Source organism: Aethalodelphis obliquidens, unplaced genomic scaffold, assembly GCF_003676395.1.
Source record: "Aethalodelphis obliquidens isolate GAN/ISIS:26980383/991018 unplaced genomic scaffold, ASM367639v1 scaffold46, whole genome shotgun sequence".
Lineage (NCBI taxonomy): Eukaryota > Metazoa > Chordata > Mammalia > Artiodactyla > Delphinidae > Aethalodelphis > Aethalodelphis obliquidens.
The window spans coordinates 10,125,547-10,151,138 of record NW_020837990.1 but is presented as its reverse complement, the minus strand read 5'-3'; the positions used below and the strand labels follow the sequence as shown (position 1 = coordinate 10,151,138).

At 38.3% G+C, this 25,592-nt stretch overlaps 1 protein-coding gene across 1 annotated transcript in view; it reads left to right on the top strand.

Annotated features, from left to right (window-relative positions):
• The window catches only part of HTR3B (5-hydroxytryptamine receptor 3B), a 38,026-nt gene that overhangs the window by 3,549 nt on the left and 8,885 nt on the right, over positions 1-25,592 (top strand). The window contains exons 3-7 of the mRNA XM_027081846.1: positions 4,892-5,052; positions 21,177-21,221; positions 21,542-21,651; positions 22,613-22,782; positions 23,299-23,456. Of these exons, the coding sequence (XP_026937647.1) occupies positions 4,892-5,052; positions 21,177-21,221; positions 21,542-21,651; positions 22,613-22,782; positions 23,299-23,456 (644 nt within the window). The remainder of the gene's footprint in view (positions 1-4,891; positions 5,053-21,176; positions 21,222-21,541; positions 21,652-22,612; positions 22,783-23,298; positions 23,457-25,592) is intronic.

Sequence of the window (25,592 nt, the reverse complement as noted above, 5' to 3'; positions counted from 1 at the left end):
TTTATGTCTGAATAGTATATTTTTATTATACAAAGTAGTCTTGGCTTTTAGTAGCCCAGAGAGAGAGTTCCTTGGATCCATCATAGCTACAGAAACCTGGATGTCATTTTGGTATTAGGGGCTTTACATCCAGCCGTACAAAGTCTGTGTAGGTGATGAGTGTTTCTCTAAAGACGAGCTCTATAAACTTGCATGTTTTGAGTGTACAATTCCCCTTAAAAATATTTTAGAAACTAATATATATATATATATGTTTTCTTTCCCTAAATTTCTGAAACTAAAATTCCATAGTGCCAGTATTAACTCTACTGAATTGAGCCACTTGAATAGGATACAATTGGTTCTTAGAAAATATACACAAATCAAAAATTTATGTTTATGCTGGTGTTTCCCAACACCCCACTTTCTTGAGGGTTCTCCTAGAGCTCGTATCTGAATTTCCATGTTTTAAAATATAACTGAAAGTGGAATGAGTCAATTACGGAGATGAGGAAGGAATTTGGTAGCCAAGCAGGTGGCAATGATTTTTTTATTGGGTAGAGAAGAAAAATAGCCACTTATCATTAAAGAATAAAAATGCTGGGTGTTGAACTTAAAGGATAAAAGCATATCTTAATTATAAAAATGAAAACAGAGGGAATTTCATTAAATGTCAAATGGGTTTCTTAGCAGAAAATAATTGTGAACATTAAACTAAGTAAGATAAAATAGAAAAATGAAGGTTTGAAAACAGAAGAAATTCTTCTTCATGATTTCTTTTTCTAATGTTTTGCCTTATGCTTGATTTTTGCTCTAACTGTGGCAGAGAAAGTGTTTTAATAGTGTCTCGTAATCAGTGCTTGACCATAAATCATACTGAGAACATTTGTTGCAGAAAAATTCATCCTTTGGAATTTTTACTAGTTTAATATCAAGATGATTTGTAAACATCAAAGCCCTGAACCAACCACCAATTCACTGCTGCACCCAGGAGACAGTGTGCTAGGGTAGGAGGCCTGGATTAGAACCATCTAGGTCCTGCCACTCTACTCACCAGCCACGTGACCCCGGGCAAGTCAATTAACCTCTTAGAGACTCTGTTTCCCTGTAAGTTAACTGTTTATTTTGTATATTCACGAAGACGGAATAAGATAGCATTATGTAATTGTAAGCTGCAATGCAAATGTAACATATCACTGACCTGAAAACACACAAATGGCAGTCCAGTGGCTAAGACTCCATGCTCCCAATGCAGGGGACCCAGGTTCGATCCCTGGTCAGGGAACAAATCCCCCAGGCAGCAACTAAGGGTTCACATGATGAAACTCAAAGATCCCGAGGGCCGCAACTAAGCCCCGGCACGGCCAAATAAATAAATATTTAAAAAAACCCCACAAACACAGAAAATAACAGTGCGCTGTTTCTGTCCAAAAACGTACAACATGCAACTCTTCCTTTTGAAGGGTTACTCACCTAGTATTCTCAGGGAGCCAGTTCAGGGTAGTGCCAGAGTAAGAGCTTGACCTTTGCATCCAGATCAGTCTTGTTTAAATTCCGGCCTCCTCACTTACAAGCTGTGTGATCTTCAGTGGTACTAACCTCCCTAGGCCTAGAGTCCCTCACCTGTAAGTGACCCTTCACGGGGCTGTAGAGTACCTATTCTTGTAGAAGTTAAATGAGATAATTCATGTAAAGGGCTCTTAGCCCAGTGCCTGGCACACAGCTAATTATTTAATCAGTATTAGGTATTCAGTAGTACCTTGCCCTCAAACCTCTGTTTCCTTGTAACATCTCAGATATATGTATTGCTACCAACCAGGTTTCTTGGCCTTCCTTAATCAATAGAAATTGATAAGAGGCCAGACAAGAAGTTCAGGCACGGCTCTATTGGGACTCCTACTATATAGCAGGGAGGAGTAAAAACAAGTATCAGGTTCCCTTGCTCGCTCCCTGAGGTGGGAGGAGCTGGTTCCTTAAATGACGTGAGGGTAGGGGTGTGTCCAGGGGTCCAGCCAGAGGGGAGGCTTAGGTGGTCTGCCCACCCCCTTGGTGGTGCTGTGTGCAGGGGCATGTGCAGTACCCTGGTTTTGCTCCCTGCTCTTCAAAAGTGGAAGTTGGGTTTTTTTGGTCTTTTTGTATCTTGTTGTCCATAATTTGCCCTAACTGCACATGCACGCAGTTATTTTTAGTCCCTTTTAGTTTCTTTGTATTTTGCTTCTTAAGGAGACATTTGTCCAGGTGTAAGCACTGCAGCAAAGGGTCCTAGGTCCCAGGTCCCAGCCTGTCTCAGTATCATTCTCTTATAATCCTAAAGGTGGTATACTCACTAAAGCAAAAAGAGCTCTTTTCATCAAAGTGCCCAGAACATTCTAAGATAGGCGTGTGTGTAACTCGTTGAAATAAGGAAAACAAAGGAATAATTCTATTGTATTCTTATCTTTTTTAAATCTATCTTCACCAAAAGCGCTTCACAGCTCAGTTCCTAACACATTCTACTTTCCAGAAATTTACAAGTGAATTATTTGAAGCTGATTATTATCATTCAAGGAGGCAGAGCTAGTGAGGAATCTTTCCTGGGTCTGTTGATATTTTCCATCAGTGTCTGCTGAAACATCACTGAACCGTGAGTCATTTAGTGCTTGTGTGAATGTCACATTAGCTTTCAAGGGGCATAATTTACTGTTAATTAATGGTCACTTAAATCCTTAATCTCTCTCCTCTAATTGATCTTTCTCCTCAGGCAAATGTGCACTCATAGTAGAAATGTAATTTATTATTTCTTCCCATTTTAAACAAAGAACTCTTTCCCTCTGTAGTTTATTTAAGCATACTTCCGTTTGCTTCTGATTTTTCTCCAATCATTGCCTGCTTCTCTTTTGTTCCTATTTCCAGCTTCCAGAACATTCTCTTTTTACCCAAAGACTATGACACATTCTAGAAAGTATGTGTTTATCCATAGGGGACCTATGGATTGTTTCCTAGAAAAGGTATCAGAGGGGAATTTGACTCTCCATGAACAGAGGGTATAGGGAGCACACATTCACTTCTCAGAATTATGTCTTAACTCTGTCTCAAGTGGTTTCCTGTATTGAAACAGGCACATTTCAGTGGCTCCCCAGCTGGGACTTGAATTGGGAGCTTCCAAGGGAGGTAAGAGTGAACTTGCCCAAAGCGAAGTTCTCAGGAAAAGCACCAGACCAGCTGTGATTTGGGCTCCAGAAATCTCTACCCGCAGCGTCCGCCAGCAAGAAACAGTCTCAGGTAGAGAGATTCACAGCACACTTTTTGACAATCACAGTTCACAAAAACTAAAGATGATGCCTGATGCAAGTCACCCACCTTAGTCCCGCATGCCAGAATCGCTGTTGCCACTTCTGGCATCTTGTCGGGTGAATAGTTAGGGAGTTAAAACGCTAATTAGATTCCCAGTTCAGATGATAATGAAAGTGAATATTCCACTGCCCACAATGAGTCTGGAATTGCACCTCCAGCACCGTTGTTAGCATTTTGGTCACACTGACATTGATAAACATAGAAATTGTTGCCTGCGGCAGCAAGTGACAAAGCATCATTCATAAACAGATGGGTATAAACAGGATTGTCGCATGGGGAGAGGATATCTCATTTACAGTTTCCTGCTGGATCCCGCGTACCTTCAGCAGCTCATCAAAATAACCATCAAAACCGCTGAGAGCCGAGGTGAATTCACACGCAGGACACTACAGATAGATTTCACTCAGGCGCTGTTGGCGGGAGGTGTGCAATTTGCTTCAGTCCAATGACTTAGCGAAGCTTTGAATCCCCCAGGGGCCGGCAAAGCTGGTGAACAAAATATCTTTCTGCAATTCTGAGAAAGCCCTCACAGATTTGTCACTTCCAATTGCTGGTGCTCATTTCTCTTGCTTGCTTTCCCCTGGCCTTCCCGGCCTCAACACCAATCACGGCTCCTCTACAAATCAAGATTCCTGGGTCCTAGGAAATAGGTGTTCCCTGGAGCCACAGAGAATTTTCCCAAAATGAAGATCTCATTTTCCGACAAGTGCATTTTAAGGCAGAGTGAGAGAACAGATATATTTTTGAGGAGAAAAATGTGAATTGGAATCTCACTAATCCCATTACTCAGAAATCCACACAAATCTTTGTGTTCAACTGGTTTGTCCATGTTTCTGCTTTGGGCTTTCTATGTGATTTTGAATTACGAACAGAAAATCAAAAGAAAAATCCAAAGAGGAAGTTAAATGTTGGCTAAGTGCATGGGAAGTTTTCTCCTATGTACCGGGAGGGGGTGATACAGGAAAAAAGAAAGGATGTTGTCTCCAATATGCAAGATTGTTGTAAAAATGGAACTGTAAGTGAAAGTTTGCATCCTCAGAGATGGGGTTCATTTATTTATCTTTACAATGAGATTTCTTCATTGGGCACTTAGCCCATCAGCTTACTTTGCTTTTTTTTGTTTGTTTGTTTGCTTTTTAATTGAAGTATAGTTCATTTACAATGTTTCAGGTGTACAGCAAAGTGATTCAGTTATAGAAACACACACACACACACACATATTTTTTTTCAGATTCTTTTTCATTGTAGGTTATTATAAGATATTGAATATAGTTCCCTGTGCTATGCAGTAGGTCCTTGTTGTTTATTTTATATACAGTAGTGTGTATCTGTTAATCCCAAATTCCTAATTTATCCCTTCCCCCTCTTTCCAGTTTGGTAACCATAAGTTTATTTTCTACTTTAAACAAGTGTCTGCCAATAAGCCCGCTAGTTGGCTGTGAACTTAAGCAGTTCGGATGAGCTGAAAACTATATCCTGCTAGGAGCCACTGAGTCCTGAGCAGTCTGAAGTGTCCTAAAGATGCTAAGTTCCTTTTATTTTCATAAACGGTGAAAACGATGATAGTTTTCTTTTTCAGGAATCCTGGCCATAGATACCCCTCATCCCAGGAGCTCTGCTCTGCATCATCTCACCAAGCAGCTATTACAGAAATATTGCAAGGAAGTGAGGCCAGTTCACAACTGGACCCAGGCCACCACAGTATACCTGGATGTGTTTGTCCGCGCTGTGTTGGATGTGGTAAGGACCATCTTACCATCTCTCAGTCCCATCGTTCTTTTGTAAAACTACCTGCTGTTTATGCAGGGGTCTAGGAGAAGTTTTATTCTTGAGACTCTCGTTGAGCTGATAGAGAAGTTGTGCTAGACTCAGCAGTGAGCCTGGGGTAAATATTTATTAGGCAAATCATGCTTTCTAGCCCCCGACTTGCATTGTGAGGGCAGATATAGAAATAGGAATTTCTATATCTAGAAAATATTCCTAGAAATAGGAATTTCACAGAAATAAGATGTTTTAAGAATTGTGGTCATAGGTCACAGAACATATTTTATGAGCATTGCTGAAACCAAAAATGGTAATAGGTATAATTTTCTATGGTTCACATTTCTTAGTGATAGGAGCAGGTTTATGAAACAACTTCTACAACTTACTGCCTGACATTTTAAAAGGGGAAAAAAGTGCCTTGCTATCCTGAGTTTTTAAGGGAACTTATACCTAAGGTATTTGCTAAGGGTAGTGGGAAGATTTGTTTATTAAAGCATATCTTTCCTACTATGTCTGAAAAATGGGTTGTTGTGGGTATTAAATGAGAAAGTGCATGTAAAGCAGTTAGCAGAGGTCTTAGGAAGCCCTCAGTGATGGCCCATATAATTATCTCTGCTTCTTCTTTCTCCTTTTTCTTAATTACAAAGTCTTCAGTATCAATAGATCCCAAATTTCTTTTGATTTCTTTTAAAAGCAGACTTTACTGAGCTTGTTTGTTAAAGTAGTTTAATAATTGTTTTTCAATTTACTTCTCAAAATTTTTTTTCCAATTGAGGTATAATATACAGATATTGAAATGCACAGTATGAGTTTTGATAATTGCATGCACCCACATAATCCGTATCCCTATCAATATGTCAAACGTTTCCATCACCCCAGAAAGATCCCGCATTTCCTTCCCATCATCCCCTCCATCCACAAGGACAACCACTGTTCTGATTTCTTTCATCATAGATTATTTTTGCCAGTTCTAGAACTTCTTAAGAATGACAATTTACTGTATGTACCCTACTGTGCCTGGATTTTTCACTCAGCATGTTTTTGAGCTCCATTCATGTTGTTGTGCATATCAGTAGTTTTTCTTTTTTATTGATAAGTAGTATTTGGTTATGGCTATACCATGATTTGTTTATCCATTCTCCTGTTGATAGGCATATGGGTTGTTTCCAGTTTTAGTGTATTATGAATAAAGCTGCTGTGAACATTTCTGTACAAGTATTTTGGTGTATATATGTTTTTATTTCTCTTCAGTAAAACCTAGAAGTGGAATAACTGCCAATTCTCATAGGATAGATGTACATTTAACGAGAAACTGCCAGACTGATTTACAAGGTGGTTGTACGCTGTATACTCCCGCCCATCAGCTATGAGAGTTCCCATTTCCCCACATCTTCACCAACATTAGGTGTTATCAGTCTTTTTAATTTTACCCATTCTGGTAAGTGTGTAGGGATATTTCATTGTGGTTTTTCTTTATACTTCCCATGGCTAATAATTAGGGGCTCTTTTTTTATGTGTTTATTGGCCACTTATATATCTTTCTTTGTGAAGTACCTGTTTAAGTCTTTTCCTATTTTTTATTGTGTTGGTTGTATTTTTATTATAGATTAATAGGGATTGCTTATATATTCTGGACACAAGTCCTTTGTCATCTATGTATTGCAAATGTTTATTCTCAGTCTGTGGCTTGCCTACTTATTTTCCTAATGGGTCTTACGATGGACAGAAATTTTTTAATTTAATAAAGTCCATTTTTTACCAGTTCTTTATTTATGGTTAGTGCTTTCTGGGTACTGTCTAAAAGAAATCTTTGCTACTACAAGTTTACCAAAATATTTTCCTATATTTTCTTTCAGAAGATTTATAGTTTTTAGCTCCTTAGATTTAGTTCTGTGATCTTGAGAATTAATTTTTGTAATGGTGTGAGGCATAGTTCAAAATTTTTTGCTGTTGTTTTGAATTTTGTTTTGTTTTTGTTTTTGCATTTAGAAAGGATTTGTTCCATCACCATTTTTTGAAAAGTCTTCCCTTTCCCCGTTGAATTGCTGTGATGTCTTGGCTGAAAATTAAGTTAACTTATAAGTGTCAGACTATCTGATATCTTGAAATCAGATAGTGTAAGTCCTTGAATTTTGTTCTTCATTTTTAAGATAGTTTGGCTTTTTAGAACCTTTGTACTTCTACATAAATTTTATATTCAGTTTGTCACACTTCATTAAAAAAAAAAACCTGCTGGGAGTTTGCTTGGAATGGTGTAGGACCCACAGAGAAATTTAGGGGAGAATTGACATTTACCAATACTGAGTTTTCCAGTCTTTGAATATGGTATGTCTCTCCATTTATTTGGGTCTTCAGCAGTGTTTTATAATTTTAAAGGTAGAAGTTTTATACATATTTCCATTAAAGTTATCCCAAAGTATTTTTGATGTAGCTATAAATATTACTTAAAATTTTAAATGTTCTAGTTATTTGTTGTCATTATAAAGAAATAGGATTCATTTTGTATGTTGACTTTGTGTCCTGTGACCTTGCAAAATTCACTTCCTAATTCTAGTAGTTTTTCAGATTAGTATTTTCTACATACACAATCATTTCATCTGCAAATAGTTTTACTTCTTTCTTTTTTAATCTGTGTACCCTTTATTCTTCTTGTCTTATTGCATTGCCTAAGACCTCTACTACAGTGTTAATGGAAGTGGTGAGAGCAGACATTTTTATTTGTTTCCATTCTTACAGAAAAATCTTTCACCATTAAGTGTGACGTTAGCTATAGATTTTTCATAGATGATCTTTATCAGGTTGAAAAAGTCCTCTCCTATTTTCTATGTGCTGAGAGATATTTTAAAAATCATGAATGACACTAAATTACATCAAATTTTTTCTCAATCAATTTGAATGATCATATGATTTTTCTGTTTTATGCAGTTAATATGGTAAATTATTTTTGATTGATTTTCAAATGTTAAACCACCCCTGCATTCCTAGAATAAACCCCACTTGATCTTGATATATTATCCTTTTTATATATTTCTGGATTTGAATTCCTACTTATTGTAGGTTGCATCTATGTTAATGAGGAGTATTGGGTTATAGTTTTATTTTTTGTAATGTATTTGTCTGGTTTTGGCGTCAGGGTTATGCTGGCTTTATAAAACTAGTTGAAAAGTGTTCCCTCCTCAATTTCCTGAAGGAATTGTGTAACATGGATAATTTTCTTCCCTAATGTTTGATAAAATTCACCAGTAAAACTGCCTGGGACTGGAGTTTTCTTTGTGGGAAGGTATTTAAATATAAATTTAATTTCATTAACATATATAGGAATATTCAAATTTTCTATTTCTTCTTGTGCCCGTTTTGGTAATTTGTATTTTTCAAGGAATTTGTCTGTTTCATCAAAGTTACAAATTTATGTGTTCATAATATTCTCTTTTAATTCTTTTAATGTCCAAAGGATCTCCAGTGATACTGCCTTTTTCATTCCTCATGTTGGTAATTTGTGTTTTCTCTTATTTTCCCTTGACCAATATTACCAAATGTTTATCAATTTAATTTATTTCTTTAAAGAACCAAATATTGGTTTTGAATTTTCTTTATTGTTTTCTATTTTACTGATATCTACTCTTATCTTTATTTCCTTTCTTCTACTTACTGTGTACTTAATTTGTTCTTCTTTATCTTGTTTCTTAAAGTGGAAAGTTATATCATTTATCTTAAACCTTTTTTCTTTTATAATTTTAACATTTAAAGTTATAAGTTTTCCCCCAAGCACTAATTTAACTGTATCCTATGAAATTTTGATGCATTTTAAAATTTGAGGTAAAAATTATGTAGACTGAAACTCATCAGTTTTTTAAGATTTATTTATTATTTACTTTATTTATTTTTGGCTGCATCAGGTCTTAGTTGTGGCATGCGGGATCTTCATGGAGGCATGCAGGATCTTTTGTTGCAGTGTGGGGGCTTCTCTCTAGTTGTGGCATGTGGGTTTTCTCTTCTCTAGTAGTGGTGCGTGGGCTCCAGGGCTCCTGGGCTCTGTAGTTGTGGTGCACAGTCTTAGTTATCCCGCGGCATGTGGGATTTTAGTTCCCTGACCAGGAACCAAACCTGCATCCCCTGCATTGTAAGGGGAATTCTTTACCCCTGTACCACCAGGGAAGTCCCTGAAACTCATCTGTTTTAAGCCAGTCCCTTCCCCCAGCCCCAGTCTCTGGCAACCACAGATTTTCTTTTTTCTCCCTATAGTTTTGCCTTTCTAGAATGTCATATAAATGGAATCATATTGTATTTTATTCTTTGTTTTTGGCTTCTTTCACTTAGAATAATGCCTTTGAGAGCTATCAGTGTTGTGTTGTTGCATATGTCAGTAGTAGTATTCTATTGTACAAATGTACTGCAATTTGTTTACTTATTTACCAGTTGTTGGACATGTGATGTGGGTTGTTTCCAAATTGGAACAATTATGAATAAAGTCACTATAAACATTTGCATACGTTTTCAATTCTGTTGGATAAATACTTAGGTGTGAGATTGCTGTGTTGTATAAGTCTATGTTTAACTTTATAAGAAACTGCCAAACTGTTTTCCAAAGTGGCTGTGTTGTTTTGCACTCCACCTGCAATGTCTGAGAGTTTCAGTTCCTCCACATGATTGCCAGCACTTGATATTGTCAATCTCTTTAAATTTTAACCATTCTAGTAGATTTGTCACCACAAAGTAGATTTGTGATATCTTGATGTGGTTTTAAACTTTCATTTCACTAAAAACTAATGATGTTGAACATCTTTCCATGAGCTTACTTGTCAACTGTATATCTTTTAAAATAGAGTATTCACTCAAATCTTTTACTTTTTAAAAAATAGCATTGTTTATTACTTTATTATTGAGTTGCAGAAGTTCTTTATATAGTTTTGGTCTATTTTTGGATTCTATTCTGTCCAACTAATCAATATATTTCTCCTTACACCAATACACTGTGTCAATTACTGTGCATTACAGAAGTCTTGAAATCAGATAGTGTGAGTCTTCCAACCTTACTCTTCTGTTTTAAAATTGTTTTGACTCTTCTAGGCACTTTGCATTTCCATATAAACTTAAGAAAATTCATCAACTTCTATTTTAAAAACTACCAGATTTTTATTGAGATTGCATTAAATCTATAGATCAATTTAAGGAAAATCAACATCTTAACAATAAGCTTTCAATCCATGACAACAGTGTATCTCTCCATTTGTTTAGTTCTTCAATTTCTTTGCATAATGTTTAGTGCTTTTCAGTGTTCTACACATATCTGGTTAAATTTATCCCTAAGTATTTCACATTTTTGATGCTATTATAAAAGGTTTTTTTTTTTTTTTTTTTTTTTTTTTGCGGTACACAGGCCTCTCACTGTTGTGGCCTCTCCCATTGCGGAGCACAGGCTCCGGATGCGCAGCTTCAGCGGCCATGGCTCACGGGCGCAGCCGCTCCGCGACATGTGGGATCTTCCCGGACCGGGTCACAAACCCGTGTCCCCTGCATCGGCAGGTGGACTCTCAACAACTGCGCCACCAGGGAAGCCCTATAAATGATATTTTTTAATAAGAAAGAGAATTAAAATTTTAATAATATAAATGTATTTTAATTTTGGGTCTCTGTTACTTGCTAGCATACAAAAATATAACTGATTTGTATATATTGACCTTGATCCTGTGACCCTGCCATCTAATTAATTTTTGAGTCTTTTTTGTAGATTCTTTCAAATTTTCTCTGTAGAAGATCATGTTGTCTGTGAATAATGAAAGCTGTATGTCTTTCTTTCCAATCTTTATAGCTTTTCTTTCCTTTTATTGCCTACTGCCCTGACTCAAACCTCTAGTGCAATGTTGAATAGAAGGGTGCACTGTTTTATAAATGTAAATTCAATAAGTGTGTTTATAGTATTGTTAAAATCTCCTATAACAATTTTTTTGTCCAGTTGTTCTATTAATTTCGTAGAGAGGGGTATAACAATCCCCAATTATAATTGTGGTTTGTCTATTTATCTGCCCTGTTATTAGATGCATACACATTTAAGATCATATGTCTTCTTAACAAACAGAAGCTTTTACCATTATAAAATACCCTTCTTTATCTCTGGTAATATTCTTTTTCTTGAAGTTTTTTTCTTGCTTACTTTTTGCATGGTATGTATTTTGCCATCCTTTTATTTTCAATTTCTGTGGTACTCAAAGTCATCTCTTAGAGCATGTAGTTTGGTCTTTCATTTTGTTAAACTTTTTATTTTGAAATAACTATAAATTTACAGGAAGTTGCTAATAAATTTATAGGGAGGTTCTGTGCACCCTTCACTCAATGCCCCCCAATGTTAACATCTTGCATAAATACAATACAGTACAATATCAGTACAGTACAGTACAGTACAATATCAGTACAGTACAATAAATACAGTACAGTACAGTATCAATACTAGAAAATGGACTTTGGTGCTTATTCAGCTTTCTCCAGTTTTACATATACTCATTTGCATGTGTGTGTATGTTTCTCTATAATTTTATCATATGTGTAGCTTTGTGTAACCACCACTACCACCACATCAAGCTACACAATCATCATCACAGGGCTCCCTGGTACTGTTCCTTTATAGCCGCAATCCTTTCTCCCCTCTAACCCTTAACCCCTGGCAACCAATAAATCCCTTCTCTATCTTTATAATTGTGTCATCTCAAGAATATTATATAAATGGAATCATGCAGTATCTTACCTTTGAGGTTGGCTTCTTTCATTCAGTGTAATTCCCTTCAGGTTCATCCAAGTTGTTGTGTGTATCAATAATTCACTCTTTTTTGTTGCTGAGTAGTGTTCCAGGGTATTGCTATTTTAACCTGTCAACCTATGCATTTTAATGGAAGTGTTTTGTCCATTTACCAATACCATCTTGCTATTTGTTTTCTAGCTGTCGCATCTGTTTTCTGTTTTCTGATCCTCTTATCCTGCCTTATTTTGGATAAATTAAATATTCTTTAATATTTGATTTTAGTTCCTCTGAAATCAAATTAGCTTTTTTGCAATCCCTCTGTGTATTATTTTTAGATGTTATTTTAGGGATTTCCATATCCATGATTAACTTAATACAATGTACTTAGAATTAATGTTATTACACTTCATATAAAATGTACAAATCTTACAACAGTAAAATTCTATTTACCTGTTCCCCTTACATTTACATATATAATATGCCCTACAATACAGTATTATTATTTTAATGTACTTTAAAAAATAATTCAATAATTTCTCTTTAATTTATTTTAATGGACGTGTTTCTCTATGTTAATATCTTAGTGCTGCACTATGAATCATAGACTCTGATTTTTTGACTGAGACTCAGGTATTGAAATTGATAAAAAATACTTCAAAACTGAAAGTATAAATTTTCTGTTATAACATGGTTTAAATTATTTTTTATCTAATGAAGTTATTTTAGCATAATTTTCCTCGAGCTTAGATAAACCCCTGCTCATTATTTCTTCGTAAGCAGGTACATTTATTTATTTATTTTTAACATCTCTATTGGAGTATAATTGCTTTACAATGGTGTGTTAGTTTCTGCTGTATAACAAAGTGAATCAGCTATACATATACATACATCCCCATATCTCCTCCCTCTTGCGTCTCCCTCCCACCCTCCCTATCGTACCCCTCTAGGTGGACACAAAGCACGGAGCTGATCTCCCTGTGCTATGCGGCCATAAGTAGGTACATTTAAATGCAACACAAAAAATCCTCCTTTTAGCACACAATTTCACTTTTCTCAGCTTTATTTTCCCACTTACACTAGTAAAAGTACTCTATCTAAGATCCTAGAAAATACTGTTTAATTAAATGCCAGAAAACGCCCACCCTTACTATCCAAAAGACCTAGTCTTACACAAAGCCCCAGTAGAAAACTCCTTTAAATCTCTTTTCTATTTGGATGTTGAACTAGAATTTGGGAGACAATTTTCTGGGGCTGCATCTTCACTTACTTAAGAGATATTAGTCCTTGCTATTTAGTTGTCAGTGGGTTATTATGTCTATATTGTTTATCGGACATTGTCCAATGGGAAAAACATGATTTGAATAAAGACACGATATGAACCATGTTATATGAAACTCCAGGGAAGAGATAGAATCAGCCTTGAGTTAAGAGCTGAAGACAGGTTTCTAGGTCTCTCCTTATCCTTCTACTTTCTGACTTCATATTGGTGAAGTTGAAGTAGAATTGCTCAGGCTTTCATTTAGAGTCTTATTTGGAGATAAAGAAAAGGAGTAAAGTCTTTATTTTACTAATTCCCTTGGAACAACTGTATCAAATTGAAAGTTTTAATCTAACTCTTTCTTCCTACCCCAATAAAAGAAAATAAAATTATATCCCTTATGGTGGGTAAGGAGAACACCATTATTTTTTCAAAGATATGCTTTTCTCCAATGTTGTGAAATATACTAATTTTTTACAAGAATATGTTAGACATATTTTATTGGATATGGAAAACTTGCCTTCAGAAATATGGAAAAATCTTATATTCCATCCCTCTAGTTTTATCCCTATCTACTGTCTTAACTTTATCTTCTACATGTACTCAATGCTACAATGAACCTGAACTTCTTGTTTCCTGCCTATATGCTGTTAATTCTGCTATTTCCTCCAATGAATGTGTTTTCCTCTTCATTTGCCATCTATCAAATATTATAGTCCTCAAATCTCAGCTCCTAAGAGAAATTTTCCTCAATTCTCCAAACTGACAGCAATGTCTCCCTCTTTTGAATCCAACGAAGTATGTGTATTTCTTAATGCCCATAGTTAACTGTTAAAATGTCACATACACTAATAGCTACTTGAGGGAAGGATTTTCTAACTCATGGTCCTGTTTCCCACAATATGCAGCATAGTATATCTCACTTCAAAGCTACTGGGTAGATATATGTCTAACCAATTAATTAAGATATGTAAGTACAATTCTAGGGTTGTCTTTATGAATGACTTAGTCTAATATAATTTGCAAATGTCTCTATTACATTCAGGTGGGCTGCTCCTAAAGTTTGTTCCAGAGGCAGGGCTGGTTTGAAGGACTTGATAAAAATCACTCACAAATTCTGCTCAGACAAGGACACTCCCAATGTGAATAGATAACTTGTTGGATGCATCTACCAGCAGCTGAACTGCTGGCAACTTTTGTTTGGAGTGAAGAGCTTTCAGCCCAGCTTTCATCAGTGCACCTCCCTTCCGTTATGTTTTGCCTCCTGTTTTGTTTACGTGAAAGACTACAGTCTTGTCTTAGAATTTCTGGGTATTATGTGTACCTTAGGGAAATCTGATTATAGAGATAATCTACTAACAGGGAAGAGTTTCCATTTGTTTCTATTGAGTTTTGTCAATTCTGAATCCAAGATTCCTTTGTATTCCAGTCCATTGACTAGAGACTCCCAGCCAGACGTTAAGGCATCTGTTTCTATAGTCTTTGGAACTGGGAAAGATAAATAAGAATGTGCAGAAATTATCTGTATATTTGCTAACCACCAATTTAGATCTAAATAGACTCCCTCTGTTAGGAAGGCTAATGAATTCCAATTCTCTGAAATATCCTTTGCTTTTAACAAACAAGATGGAAGGCATCTAAAGAAAAAAATAAAAGAAAGAGATGCACAGAGGGAAAAGCTGTGAATAATGCCACCAGAGAACCAATTATGTTCACCAGCTGGCACTGAGAAACTTGTTTCCCTTGACAAAAAAAAGACTTCAGTTTTAGCCTCAAACTTCTTTTTGACATTGTGTTCTTTAGGGCTGAATGACAAATCTTCCCAGACACCCCCATAAGATATTAGGGAAAAAATTCTTAACACTATTGTTACGTGTAACATGACAAAGGGCTTGGCAGGAAGAGAAAAACAAGCGAAGGCGTCAACATGGCAGTTAATAAGAACCAACTAGATAAAATGACAGTGAAAATGAAACATTAATACGTAGAGACCTTCCTCCCCAGCCACATGACTGAGTCAACGAGTTATATTCACAACTTGTCATGACAGTGATAAAGAAACTGGTTGGGATATTTCATAGATGTAAAAGTATATTTGTAATGAAAGAGTAGCTAAAAGCTGTATTGCTCAGTAATAGAAACAACGTTTTGGACTTTTTCCATTGTTAAGGGGGGACCCTCTTTGATTGCAGCTAAGCCTAGAACTGTGCCTTTTGTGTGTTAGTGGGTGAGATATGATCTATTTCAGGCTCTCTCAGCCAGTAAAACTTGGAAGAAAGTGGTGTCACCCAATCTTGGGCTCTCAGTAGAGGTCTTTTTTTAACTGCCCTGAGCCCCTCAGAGCCTATCTTGGCTGGGAGTCCTCTCTGTACCTCCTCCAAGCTGTTTCTTAGGGAAATACTTGTGAATTCAGTGTTTACATTTTGTACAGTCAGTACAGTATTTGCAGATTGAACCAACTGTGCCTCGAAAATGTATTAAAAAATAATTCCAGAGACTTCCCTGGTGGCGCAGTGGTTAAGGATCCGCCTGCCAATGCAGGGGACAAGGGTTCGATCCCTGGTCCTGGAAGATCCCACATGCTGTGGAGCAACTAAGCCCATGTGCCACAACTACTGAGCCCATGTGCCACAGTTACTGAAGCCCACGTGCCTAGAGCCCACGGTCCGCAACAAGAGAAGCCACTGTAATGAGAAGCCTGCGCACCACAACAAAGAGTAACCCCTGCTCTCTGCAACTAGAGAAAGCCCGCACACAGCAACAAAGACCCAAGGCAGCCAAAAATAAATAAATAAAATAAATAATTTTAAAAAATTTCAGAAAGTTCCAAAAAGCAAAACTTGAATTTGCCATGCATCAGCAACTATTTACATAGCATTTCATTGTATTGGGTATTATGAGTAATCTAGAGATGATTTAAAGTATACTGGAGGATGTGTGTAGGTTATATGCAAATACTTCTCCATTTTATACATAAGGGTGTTGAGCATCTATAGATTTTGGTATCTGAGGGGGTTCTGGAGCCAATGCCGCATGGATACTGAGGGACAACTGTATACCATTTTAAAACCTGCCTTTCTCATGTATCTATTTGAAGATCATAAAAATCTGCAGAGCAAGTTCACTCCGACTAACCTTTGCTGAACCACTGAAGTAGAGTCCCTCTGTATCTGTGCACAATCCCTTTTTTCTCAAGGTATCTAGAAATGTTTATTCAATAGCAACTTACTTTTTTGATTGCAAAAAGGGGGAACTTTAAAAAGTTTATTGTTTCTCTTTCAAATGATGCCATCCTGTGTACACCTGTATAGTCTGAGCACTACACAATTCCAGGTGCACCCCCCGCAAGAAGTAAATGTCAATGGCTCCTCCCTACCCCCCACCCAGCCTGGATTTAAGAGAGTGGTAGTTTTGACCCTATGCACAAAGATTATATATATATATATATATATTTTATTTTTTTTTCGGTACGTGGGCCTCTCACTGTTGTGGCTTCTCCCGTTAAGGAGCACAGGCTCCGGACGCGCAGGCTTAGTGGCCATGGCTCACGGGCCCAGCTGCTCCACGGCATGTGGGATCTTCCCGGACCGGGGCACGAACCCGTGTCCCCTGCATCGGCAGGCGGACTCTCAACCACTGCGCCACCAGGGAAGCCCCAAGATTATATATTTTTGATGTGATTGGATAACTGACTGGATAATTAATTTAATATACTTTGTTCTGGGGAGGAAAATGGAGCTGTTGTTTGCTTTCATGCCATAACTCCCCAACTCTATTATTTTACTGAAATTGGTATTACACTTAATATTACAGAAATACAAATGTTATTTAAATGACTCCTCAGCTTTGAACCAAAATCAGTAAGGAAGTGTTTTACACATTTTATTTCACATGTTTTTATCTTGGATTTTCCATGCCTCTTATTCTCTTTGAAGGATACAGTTGGAAAGGAATGGTTTCATCAGTAGTTTGTACCAGCCTTCTTACCTATACATTCCCTGAAACATCTTCAAAAATGGTTTCCTGGGACTTCCCTGGTGGTCCAATGGTTAAGCCTCCACGCTTCCACTACTGGGGGCATGGGTTCAATCCCCAGTCAGGGAAATAAAATCCCGCATGCTGCATGGTGTGGCCAAAAAATAATGATTTTCTTTTTCTTTATTAATACATTTTTTAAATGGCAGTTCTATTGAGATATAACACAACCACAAAAGTCATCCATTTAAACTATATAATTCAGTGGTTGCAGTATATTCACAGAGCTGTGCAACCATCACCACTATCTAATTTCAAAGCATTTCATCACTTCCAAAGATTTCATACCATTAGCAGCTGCATCCTGCACCCCACCCTCACCAGCCCTAGGCAAACACTAATCTACTTTTTAAAAAAATTTTCTTTTGATGTGGACCAGTTTTTAAAAAGTCTTCATTGAATTTGTCACAATATTGCTTCTGTTCTATGTTTTGGGTTTTTTTTATTTTTGGCTGCAAGGCATGTGGGATCTAGCTCCCCAACCAGGGATCAGACCTTCACTCCCTGCATTGGAAGGTGAAGTCTTAACCACTGGACTGCCAGGGAAGTCCCACTAATCTACTTTTTATCTCTATAGATTTGCCTATTCCAGACATTTCATATAAATGGTATCATACAATAAATGGCCTCTTGTGATTGAATTCTTTCATTTAGCATAATGTCTTCAAGTTTCATCCATGTTGTAGCATGTATGAACGTGCTAGTTTTTAGTGCTGAAAAATATTCTATTGAATGGATATGTACCACATTTTGTTTATCCATTCATCAGTTGATGGATATTGGGTTATTTCTACTTTTTGGCTGCTATGAACAGTCCTGTACAAGTTTGCTTTTTTTCCTGTACACACTGTGTGTGTGTGTGTACTTCTGTTTTCAAGAGTCTTGGTTATTCACTTAGGAGTGCAGTTGCTAGGTCCTATGGTAACTCTATGTTTAACATTCTGAGGAACTACCATACTGTTTTACACAGTGGCTGCACCATTTTATAATCCCACTAGCAATGTAGGGGGGCTCTAATTTTTCTACATTTTCCCAACACTTATTTTTTGTCTTTTTAATTTTATCCGTCCTAGTGGGGTGAAGTGGTATCTCATTGTGGTTTTGATTTGCATTTCCCTAATAACTAATGATGTCGAGCATCTTATCAAGTGTTAATTGGCCACATTTATATATCTCCCTTGGAGAAATATCTGTTCAAGTCCTTTGCTTATTTTAAAATTACTAATTTTGCTTGTAGTAAACTACACGTAATATAAAATTTCCATCTTAACCTTTTTTAAGTGTACAGTTCAATGGCATTAAGTACATGCTCATTGTTGTACAAACATCACCACTGTCCATCTCCAGAACTCTTCATCTTCCAAAACTGAAACCCTGTACCCATTAAACACCATTTCCCCATTTCCCATTCCCCAGCCCCTGGCAACCATCATTCTACTTTCTGTCTCTATGAATTTGACTAGTCTAGGTACTTAGACTATATATAGCCTAATATGATATTTGTCTATATATTTGTCTATATATAGACAAATATCATAAAATATTTGCCTTTTTTTTTTTTTTTTTTTTTTTTTGCGGTACGTGGGCCTCTCACTGTTGTGGCCTCTCCCGTTGCGGAGCACAGGCTCCGGACGCGCAGGCTCAGCAGCCATGGCTCATGGGCACAGCCGCTCCGCGGCATGTGGGATCTTCCCAGACCAGGGCATGAACCCGTGTCCCCTGCATCGGCAGGCAGACCTCCAACCACTGCGCCACCAGGGAAGCCCTATTTGTCCTTTTGTGACTGGCTTATTTGTGACTTTGCATAGTGTCTTCAAGGTTCATCCATGTTGTAGCATGTGTCAGAATTTCCTTCCTTTTAAAGACTGAATAATATTACATTGCATATATATACTACATTTTGTTCATCCATTCATCCACTGAGGGGCACTTGGGTTGCTTCCACCCCTTGGCTATTGTGAATAATGAACATAGATGTACAAATATCTGTCCAAGTCCCTGCTTTCAATTCTTTTGGGTAAATGCCGAGGAGAGGAATTGTTGGACCATGTAGTAATTCTATTTTTAAGTTTTTAGGAACTGCCATACTGTTTTCCATAGCAGCTGCACCATTTTACATTCCCAACAATAGTGCACAAGAATTCCAATTATCCTCACCAACACTTATTTTCTGCTTTAAAAAAAAATAGTAGCCATCCTAATGAGAGTGAAATGGTATTTCATTGTGGTTTTGGTTTATATTTCCCTAATGATTAGAGATTATATCAGCCAGCTCCAACTGCCGTAACAAATACCATACGCTGGGTGGCTTAAACAACAGAAATTTATTTCTCACAGTTCTGGAGGCTGGGCAGTTCAAGATCAAAGTTCCAGCCAATTTGGTTCCTAGTAAGAGCTCTCCTCCTGGCTTGCAGATGGCTGCCTTCTCACTGTGTCCTCACAGGGAGGAGAAAGAGAGATCATTCTCTCTTCCTCTCTTTCTAAGGTCACCAATCCTATTGGATGAGAGCCCCACCCTTTTGACCTCATTTAACCTTAATTATCTCCTAAAAGTCCTACCTCCAAATACAGTCATATATGAATTTTGGAAGAACACAGTTTGGTCCATAGCTGTGATGTTGAGCATATTTTCATGTATTTATTGGCCATTTGTATATCTACTTTGGACAAAGGTGTATTCAAGTCTTTTGCCCACTCTTAAATAAGGATATTGGTTTTGTTTTGAGCTGTAGAAGTTCTTTAATATTCAGGATAATAACCCTTTATCAGATGTAGGATCCACAAATGTTTTCTTCCATTCTATGAGTTGCCTTCTCACTCTGTTGACTGTGTCCTTTTTTTTTTTTTTTGCGGTACACGGGCCTCTCACTCTTGTGGCCTCTCCCATTGCGGAGCACAGGCTCCGGACGCGCAGGCTCAGCGACCATGGCTCACGGGCCCAGCTGCTCTGCGGCATGTGGGATCTTCCCGGACCAGGGCACGAACCTGCGTCCCCTGCATCGGCAGGCGGACTCTCAATCACTGCGCCACCAGGGAAGCCTTGACTGTGTCCTTTGATGCTCATTTTTAAATTGGGTTATTTATCTTTTTATTGTTGAGTTGTAAGAGTTCTTTATATATTCTGGATACAAGCCCCTTACTAGGTATATGATTTGCAAATATTTTCACCCATACTGTGGTTTGTCACTTGACTTCCTGATGATGTCCTTTCAAACACAAAAGTTTTAAATTTTGATGAAGTCCCATTTACTTTTTCTTTTGCTGCTTGTGCTTGTGGTGTCATATCTAAGAAATTATTGCCTAATTCAAAGTCATGAAGTTTACTCCTATGCTTTGTTCTAAGAGTTTTATAGTTTTAGCTCTTACATTTTGGTTTATGATCCATTTTGAGTTAATGCTTGTATATGGTATGAGATGTTCCTTTTCTTTTAATCCCTAAGAATATAATCATTTTAGCATGTTTTTACTAGATTCAATATGAAAAAAAATTAGTAAAGTGGATTTTTTTGTTTGTTTGGGGAGATCTTTTTTTTAAATCACTGACGTGGGAAGCCACATCTATTTATATCACCAAAAATATACCTCACTTGGATTAAGCTCATTCAGTCTGTTTTATAAGCAGAGAAATCCAAGCATAAGGTAACAACAGGAATGGCTGCCAATGGCAGTTGAGATAACACTCATTGAAAGATTATGAATAACATCTTGATTACAAATAAAAGCGTGGTCTCATCTTTTTAGTCCAAAATTGGCTACGACTACATATCATCTTTTAGTCTGATTAATGGCAGGGTAACAATTAGAGTAGGAAAGAGATTCACAAATCATTTAAGATGTCAAGTGCAGTTAGTGTGTCATTTTATCATAGATAATATAGTAAAGCTCATAGCGACAGGTGTATGTAATAAATAAGAACTGAGAATACTCAGATATTGAAGAGTCAAGGTAATGTTTCTAAAATCAGCATTATTTTGTTGGATTTGATTTTCTTCCTCTGAATTGTCATACTGTTGAATTGGGCTTTGATTTTCTGACACTCTAAGATTTGGTGTGGATGTTCTTTTTGCTTTGCAGGATGCACAGAATCAAAAATTAAAGACAAGTGTATGGTACCGTGAGGTAAATGATTATGTTTTCTTCCGTGCATGCTGGACTCCTGAACTCAATCTGTTGCAAGATGTAATTATTCGAAGAAATAGATACTATCTTGTGTTTCTAGTTCCTTATGTCTGCAGCAGACCTGATTTATTAGAATCTGAGTAAGATACATGGCCGTGGTTTCTGGTTGGGGCAACCCTCTTTAGGAGCTGAATGGAAAGTCCTCTTCCCTGACAGATAGAACCAACGGGTTGATCAATTGAGCTATTCATCCGAATCCCTCTTCAGTTCTTTGATGAGATTGGCATTGCCCCTTTGTGATGTTTCCTTTTTGGATACAGGTTTGGGATGATGAGTTTTTATCCTGGAACTCCAGCATGTTTGATGAGATTAGAGAGATCTCCCTACCCCTAAGTGCCATCTGGGCTCCTGATATCACCATAAATGAGTTGTAAGTGTGCTGGGGTGTGTTTCTGTGGGGTTTAGACTGCTTAGAATATTCAGGCTGGTTGCTGCTTCCTTTAAGTCATTGTTACTATTTTTTGTTTCTCAACTTGAAGAAGAGCATACTGTTGGGAATATTCAGGTTAGAAGTACCATGGGTTGACATCATTTAAGATACAGATTTGATTGCTAATGCTTGATGTTACTCATGGATTATGTCTGTGTGTGTGTGTGTGTTTGTTTTATACATTTACTTATTTATTTATATTTTTTATTTTTGGCTGCATTGGGTCTTTGTTGTTGCGCGTGGGCTTTCTCTAGTTGAGGGGAGCGGGGGCTACTCTTCGTTGCGGTGCGTGAGCTTCTCTCATTGCAGTGGCTTCTCTTGTTGCAGAGCACAGGCTCTAGGCATGCGGGCTTCCATAGTTGTGGCACGCAGGCTCAGTAGTTGTGGCGCATGGGCTTAGTTGCTCCGTGGCATGTGGGATCTTCCCAGACCAGGGCTCGAACCCATGTGCCCTGCATTGGCAGGCAGATTCTTAACCACTGCACCACCAGGGAAGTCCTATGCCTGTGTTTTTTTTTTCTTTTTTTTACATCTTTATTGGAGTATAATTGCTTTACAAGGGTTGTTAGTTTCTGCTTTATAACAAAGTGAATCAGCTATACATATACATATGTTCCCATATCTCTTCCCTCTTGCGTCTCCCTCCCTCCCACCCTCCCTATCCCACCCCTCCAGGCAGTCACAAAGCACCGAGCTGATCTCCAGTGAGTTGACTTACAAGGCTGTCATTGCTGAACCCACCTTTGCCAGGGTGGCTATCTCATGTAAAGTGCGATTCTGTCTTTGCACTTCTAGGCTAGTCTTGGGTGTTACGGTCACTATCATCTCATAATCAGTTCTGCTTATGTATTGGAATGACTAAAGCCCTTTCTGTAACAAAGATCTTTTGTGTTTCATATAGTGTGGACATTGAAAGATCACCTGATCTTCCCTATGTTTACGTGAACTCATCTGGGACCATTAAGCACTCTAAGTCCATCCAACTGGTCTCTGCATGCAGTTTAGAGACATACGCTTTTCCATTCGATATTCAGAATTGCAGCCTAACCTTCAATAGCATTCTGCACACAGGTAAGCCATGAGAGGTGTAGCCTGCTAGTGGGCAAACACACTTGTTGTGCTGGGTTGGCACACATAGGTGAAATTATTACATTCTGCTGTCCCTCAGGTCTATTTTATTCTTGCACATAACTGAGTTTTTATAAATCTAAATCTCTTCTTGTAGTTATTTGGCTCCTGCTGTAATTCAGACTAAGTACAGTATTGTGCCCAGAGATATTGCCCTTTGCTGCTGTTGGTTTGAAAATACAATATTAGGCCTCTACTGCCATTGAGAACATTATAGAAGTCTCATTCTATAGACAATGGAGTACAAACCCTCAGTTCATAGCTGCTTTTTTTCATGACCTGAAAGTTTTTATCCCCCATCCCTACCCCTAATTCAAAACAGTATATTGAACCCCATCTCCATAAGGCTATCCATGTGGGAACAGGAGTAAAAAGGAAGGATTTGAATTGCGAGTTGGAAAAGTGGGTTAATATTGGTGCCTCTCTCCATGGGAAGTCAAGTGTTTCTGTTGTTTTCAGTGGAAGATGTAGACCTGGCCTTCCTGAGAAGCAGAGAAGACATTACACATGACCAAAAAGAATTTTTGAATGACGGTGAGTGGGAACTTCTTTCTGTGTCCTCAACATACAACATCCTGCAGAGCAGCGCTGGAGATTTTGCACAGATTCAGTTTAATGTAAGTCCTCCCCATTCCTGTCCCTGTTGCCCACTTCTCTGCAGTCTTTCACCTTCTCTATTGGGCTGAGGAGTCTCTCTCCTGCATCTTCTCATTCATTACCACCTAAGTACAGGAGATTCCAATGGTTCCAACATCCACTTGCATTTTGGCATTTCAGAGACGAGAGATTCAGCCGTAGATCCTGGACTCCTGCTGTAGCTATTCCGTATGTGAATATAAAGAGAATGGTTTGCAGACAGAGACCTGAACCAGCCCCTACAGCAGGAATCTTCAAGGCTTTCAATACATGTAACATCCTCACTTTTAATTGCTACCGAGAGAGAGAGAAAAAAACCCCCACAACAACAGCAACAAAAAATTGGGAGAAGAGTGTCTCTTCAACATTAATGTCCTGTTTGCATTTGAGTAAATTATTAATTAATCCCAGACTCAAGTGCATAAAATTATCATATTATTAACTTGAGTATCTTGAGGGATTAGCTGACAAATCACCTGCAGGATCCGCACAGACCACTGGTGGTTTCCAGGTCAGAGAGAACAACTACTCTAGAACGACGTGATAAGAACCCGAACTTCTCAGATGTGTCACCGGGAATGCCCTTGGCTGCACTGCTCCTGGGGAAATTTGTCCAGCAGACACCTGGGAGGCAGTTGGGAGCAGGACAGTGAAGCCTGATACTTTGCAGCAAGTTTCTGCAGCCGGCAGACTTGTCATTAATATTCAGCCCTGCTTTTCTGCACAAAGTCAGCTGGTGGTGGGAGCTGGGGGCAGTGGGAGGGTCTTTCATGCCAGGTAATCTGATTGAAAAGTAGAGACTACAGACAGGTCAGAATTGCACAGATGAATTCACACAGATGAAGTCTCCTGGAAACAACCCTTTTGAATAAGAAGGAAAAGTCAGACTAGACTAAGGTGCTACGGTTACAATGGATAATCATATGCTAAGGGGAGCGGTGGGGATGAAATAAGCGATTATTGAGGGCACAGAAGTCCTCCGTTGGTTAAAAGGTGTGGTATGCAGCTTTCTAGCAAAGCTCTTGTTAAATCAAGGCCTCCTAGACACAGCTGTGATTTGAACATGACTAATGTATAACTCCAGGCACCAGCTACTCCCAATTCATACCTTCTTTGCGGTAGGGCTTGGGTTCTTGCCTATTCTGCTTGGTTTTTATCAAAGCTTGCATCGTGGCTTGTTTGTCCACTTTTTTACCAAGAGAAAGGGAGGGGGAAAAGAAAGCTTTTTTAATTTCAATGAGTTTCTGGGCTAAGAGTAAACACCTCATTAATTTTAAAGATATCAGCCCACAAACATTATTAATGCAGCCCGAATAATGGAGATCATTAAAGGGAGATGTGAGGGAGTAGCACATGCAAGGTGGAACACAGTCACCTATCAAGCACTCTGGAGAACGCTGCACACACCATTACCTACACTGCACGGAGGAGACAAACAAAGATGGGAGACGGGGCAGGTAAACAGGAGTGTGTGTTCCCGTGCACACAAACGCACTCTCTCCATAGAGCAGCCATTATTTGTAGTTACATGTCACCCTTTACCCTAGATATTAATTGTCTTCTCAACAGTGGCAAGAGGTTTTCTTTTTTTACTTTATTTATTTATTTGTTTGTTTATTTTTGGCTGTGTTGGGTCTTCGTTGCTGTGCGCAGGCTCTTCTATAGTTGCATCGAGTGAGGGCTACTCTTTGCTGCTGCACGTGGGCTTCTCGTTGAGGTGGCTTCTCTTGTTGTGGAGCACGGGCTCTAGGTGTGCGGGCTTCAGTAGTTGTGGCACGTGGGCTCAGTAGCTGTGGCTCGTGCACGGGCTTAGTTGCTCTGCAGCATGTGGGATCTTCCCGGACCAGGGCTCAAACCCGTGTCCCCTGCATTGGCAGGCAGATTCTTAACCACTGCGCCACCAGGGAAGTCCTGGCAAGAGGTTTTCTATGTCCTAGTCCATGTTAAATATGATGAACAGAGGCATAAAAGATTGTTAAAGGGAGGAGACGATCTCCTCCCTGGATCTCGGGGACCAAGGTCCTATTCGTTTGTTGTCTTCACTGCCACCCTTCTTTTCCATTCAGTGTTTACACTGAGTGGGGCTGGAGGGGACATCGGTGCGAGATTTCATGCTC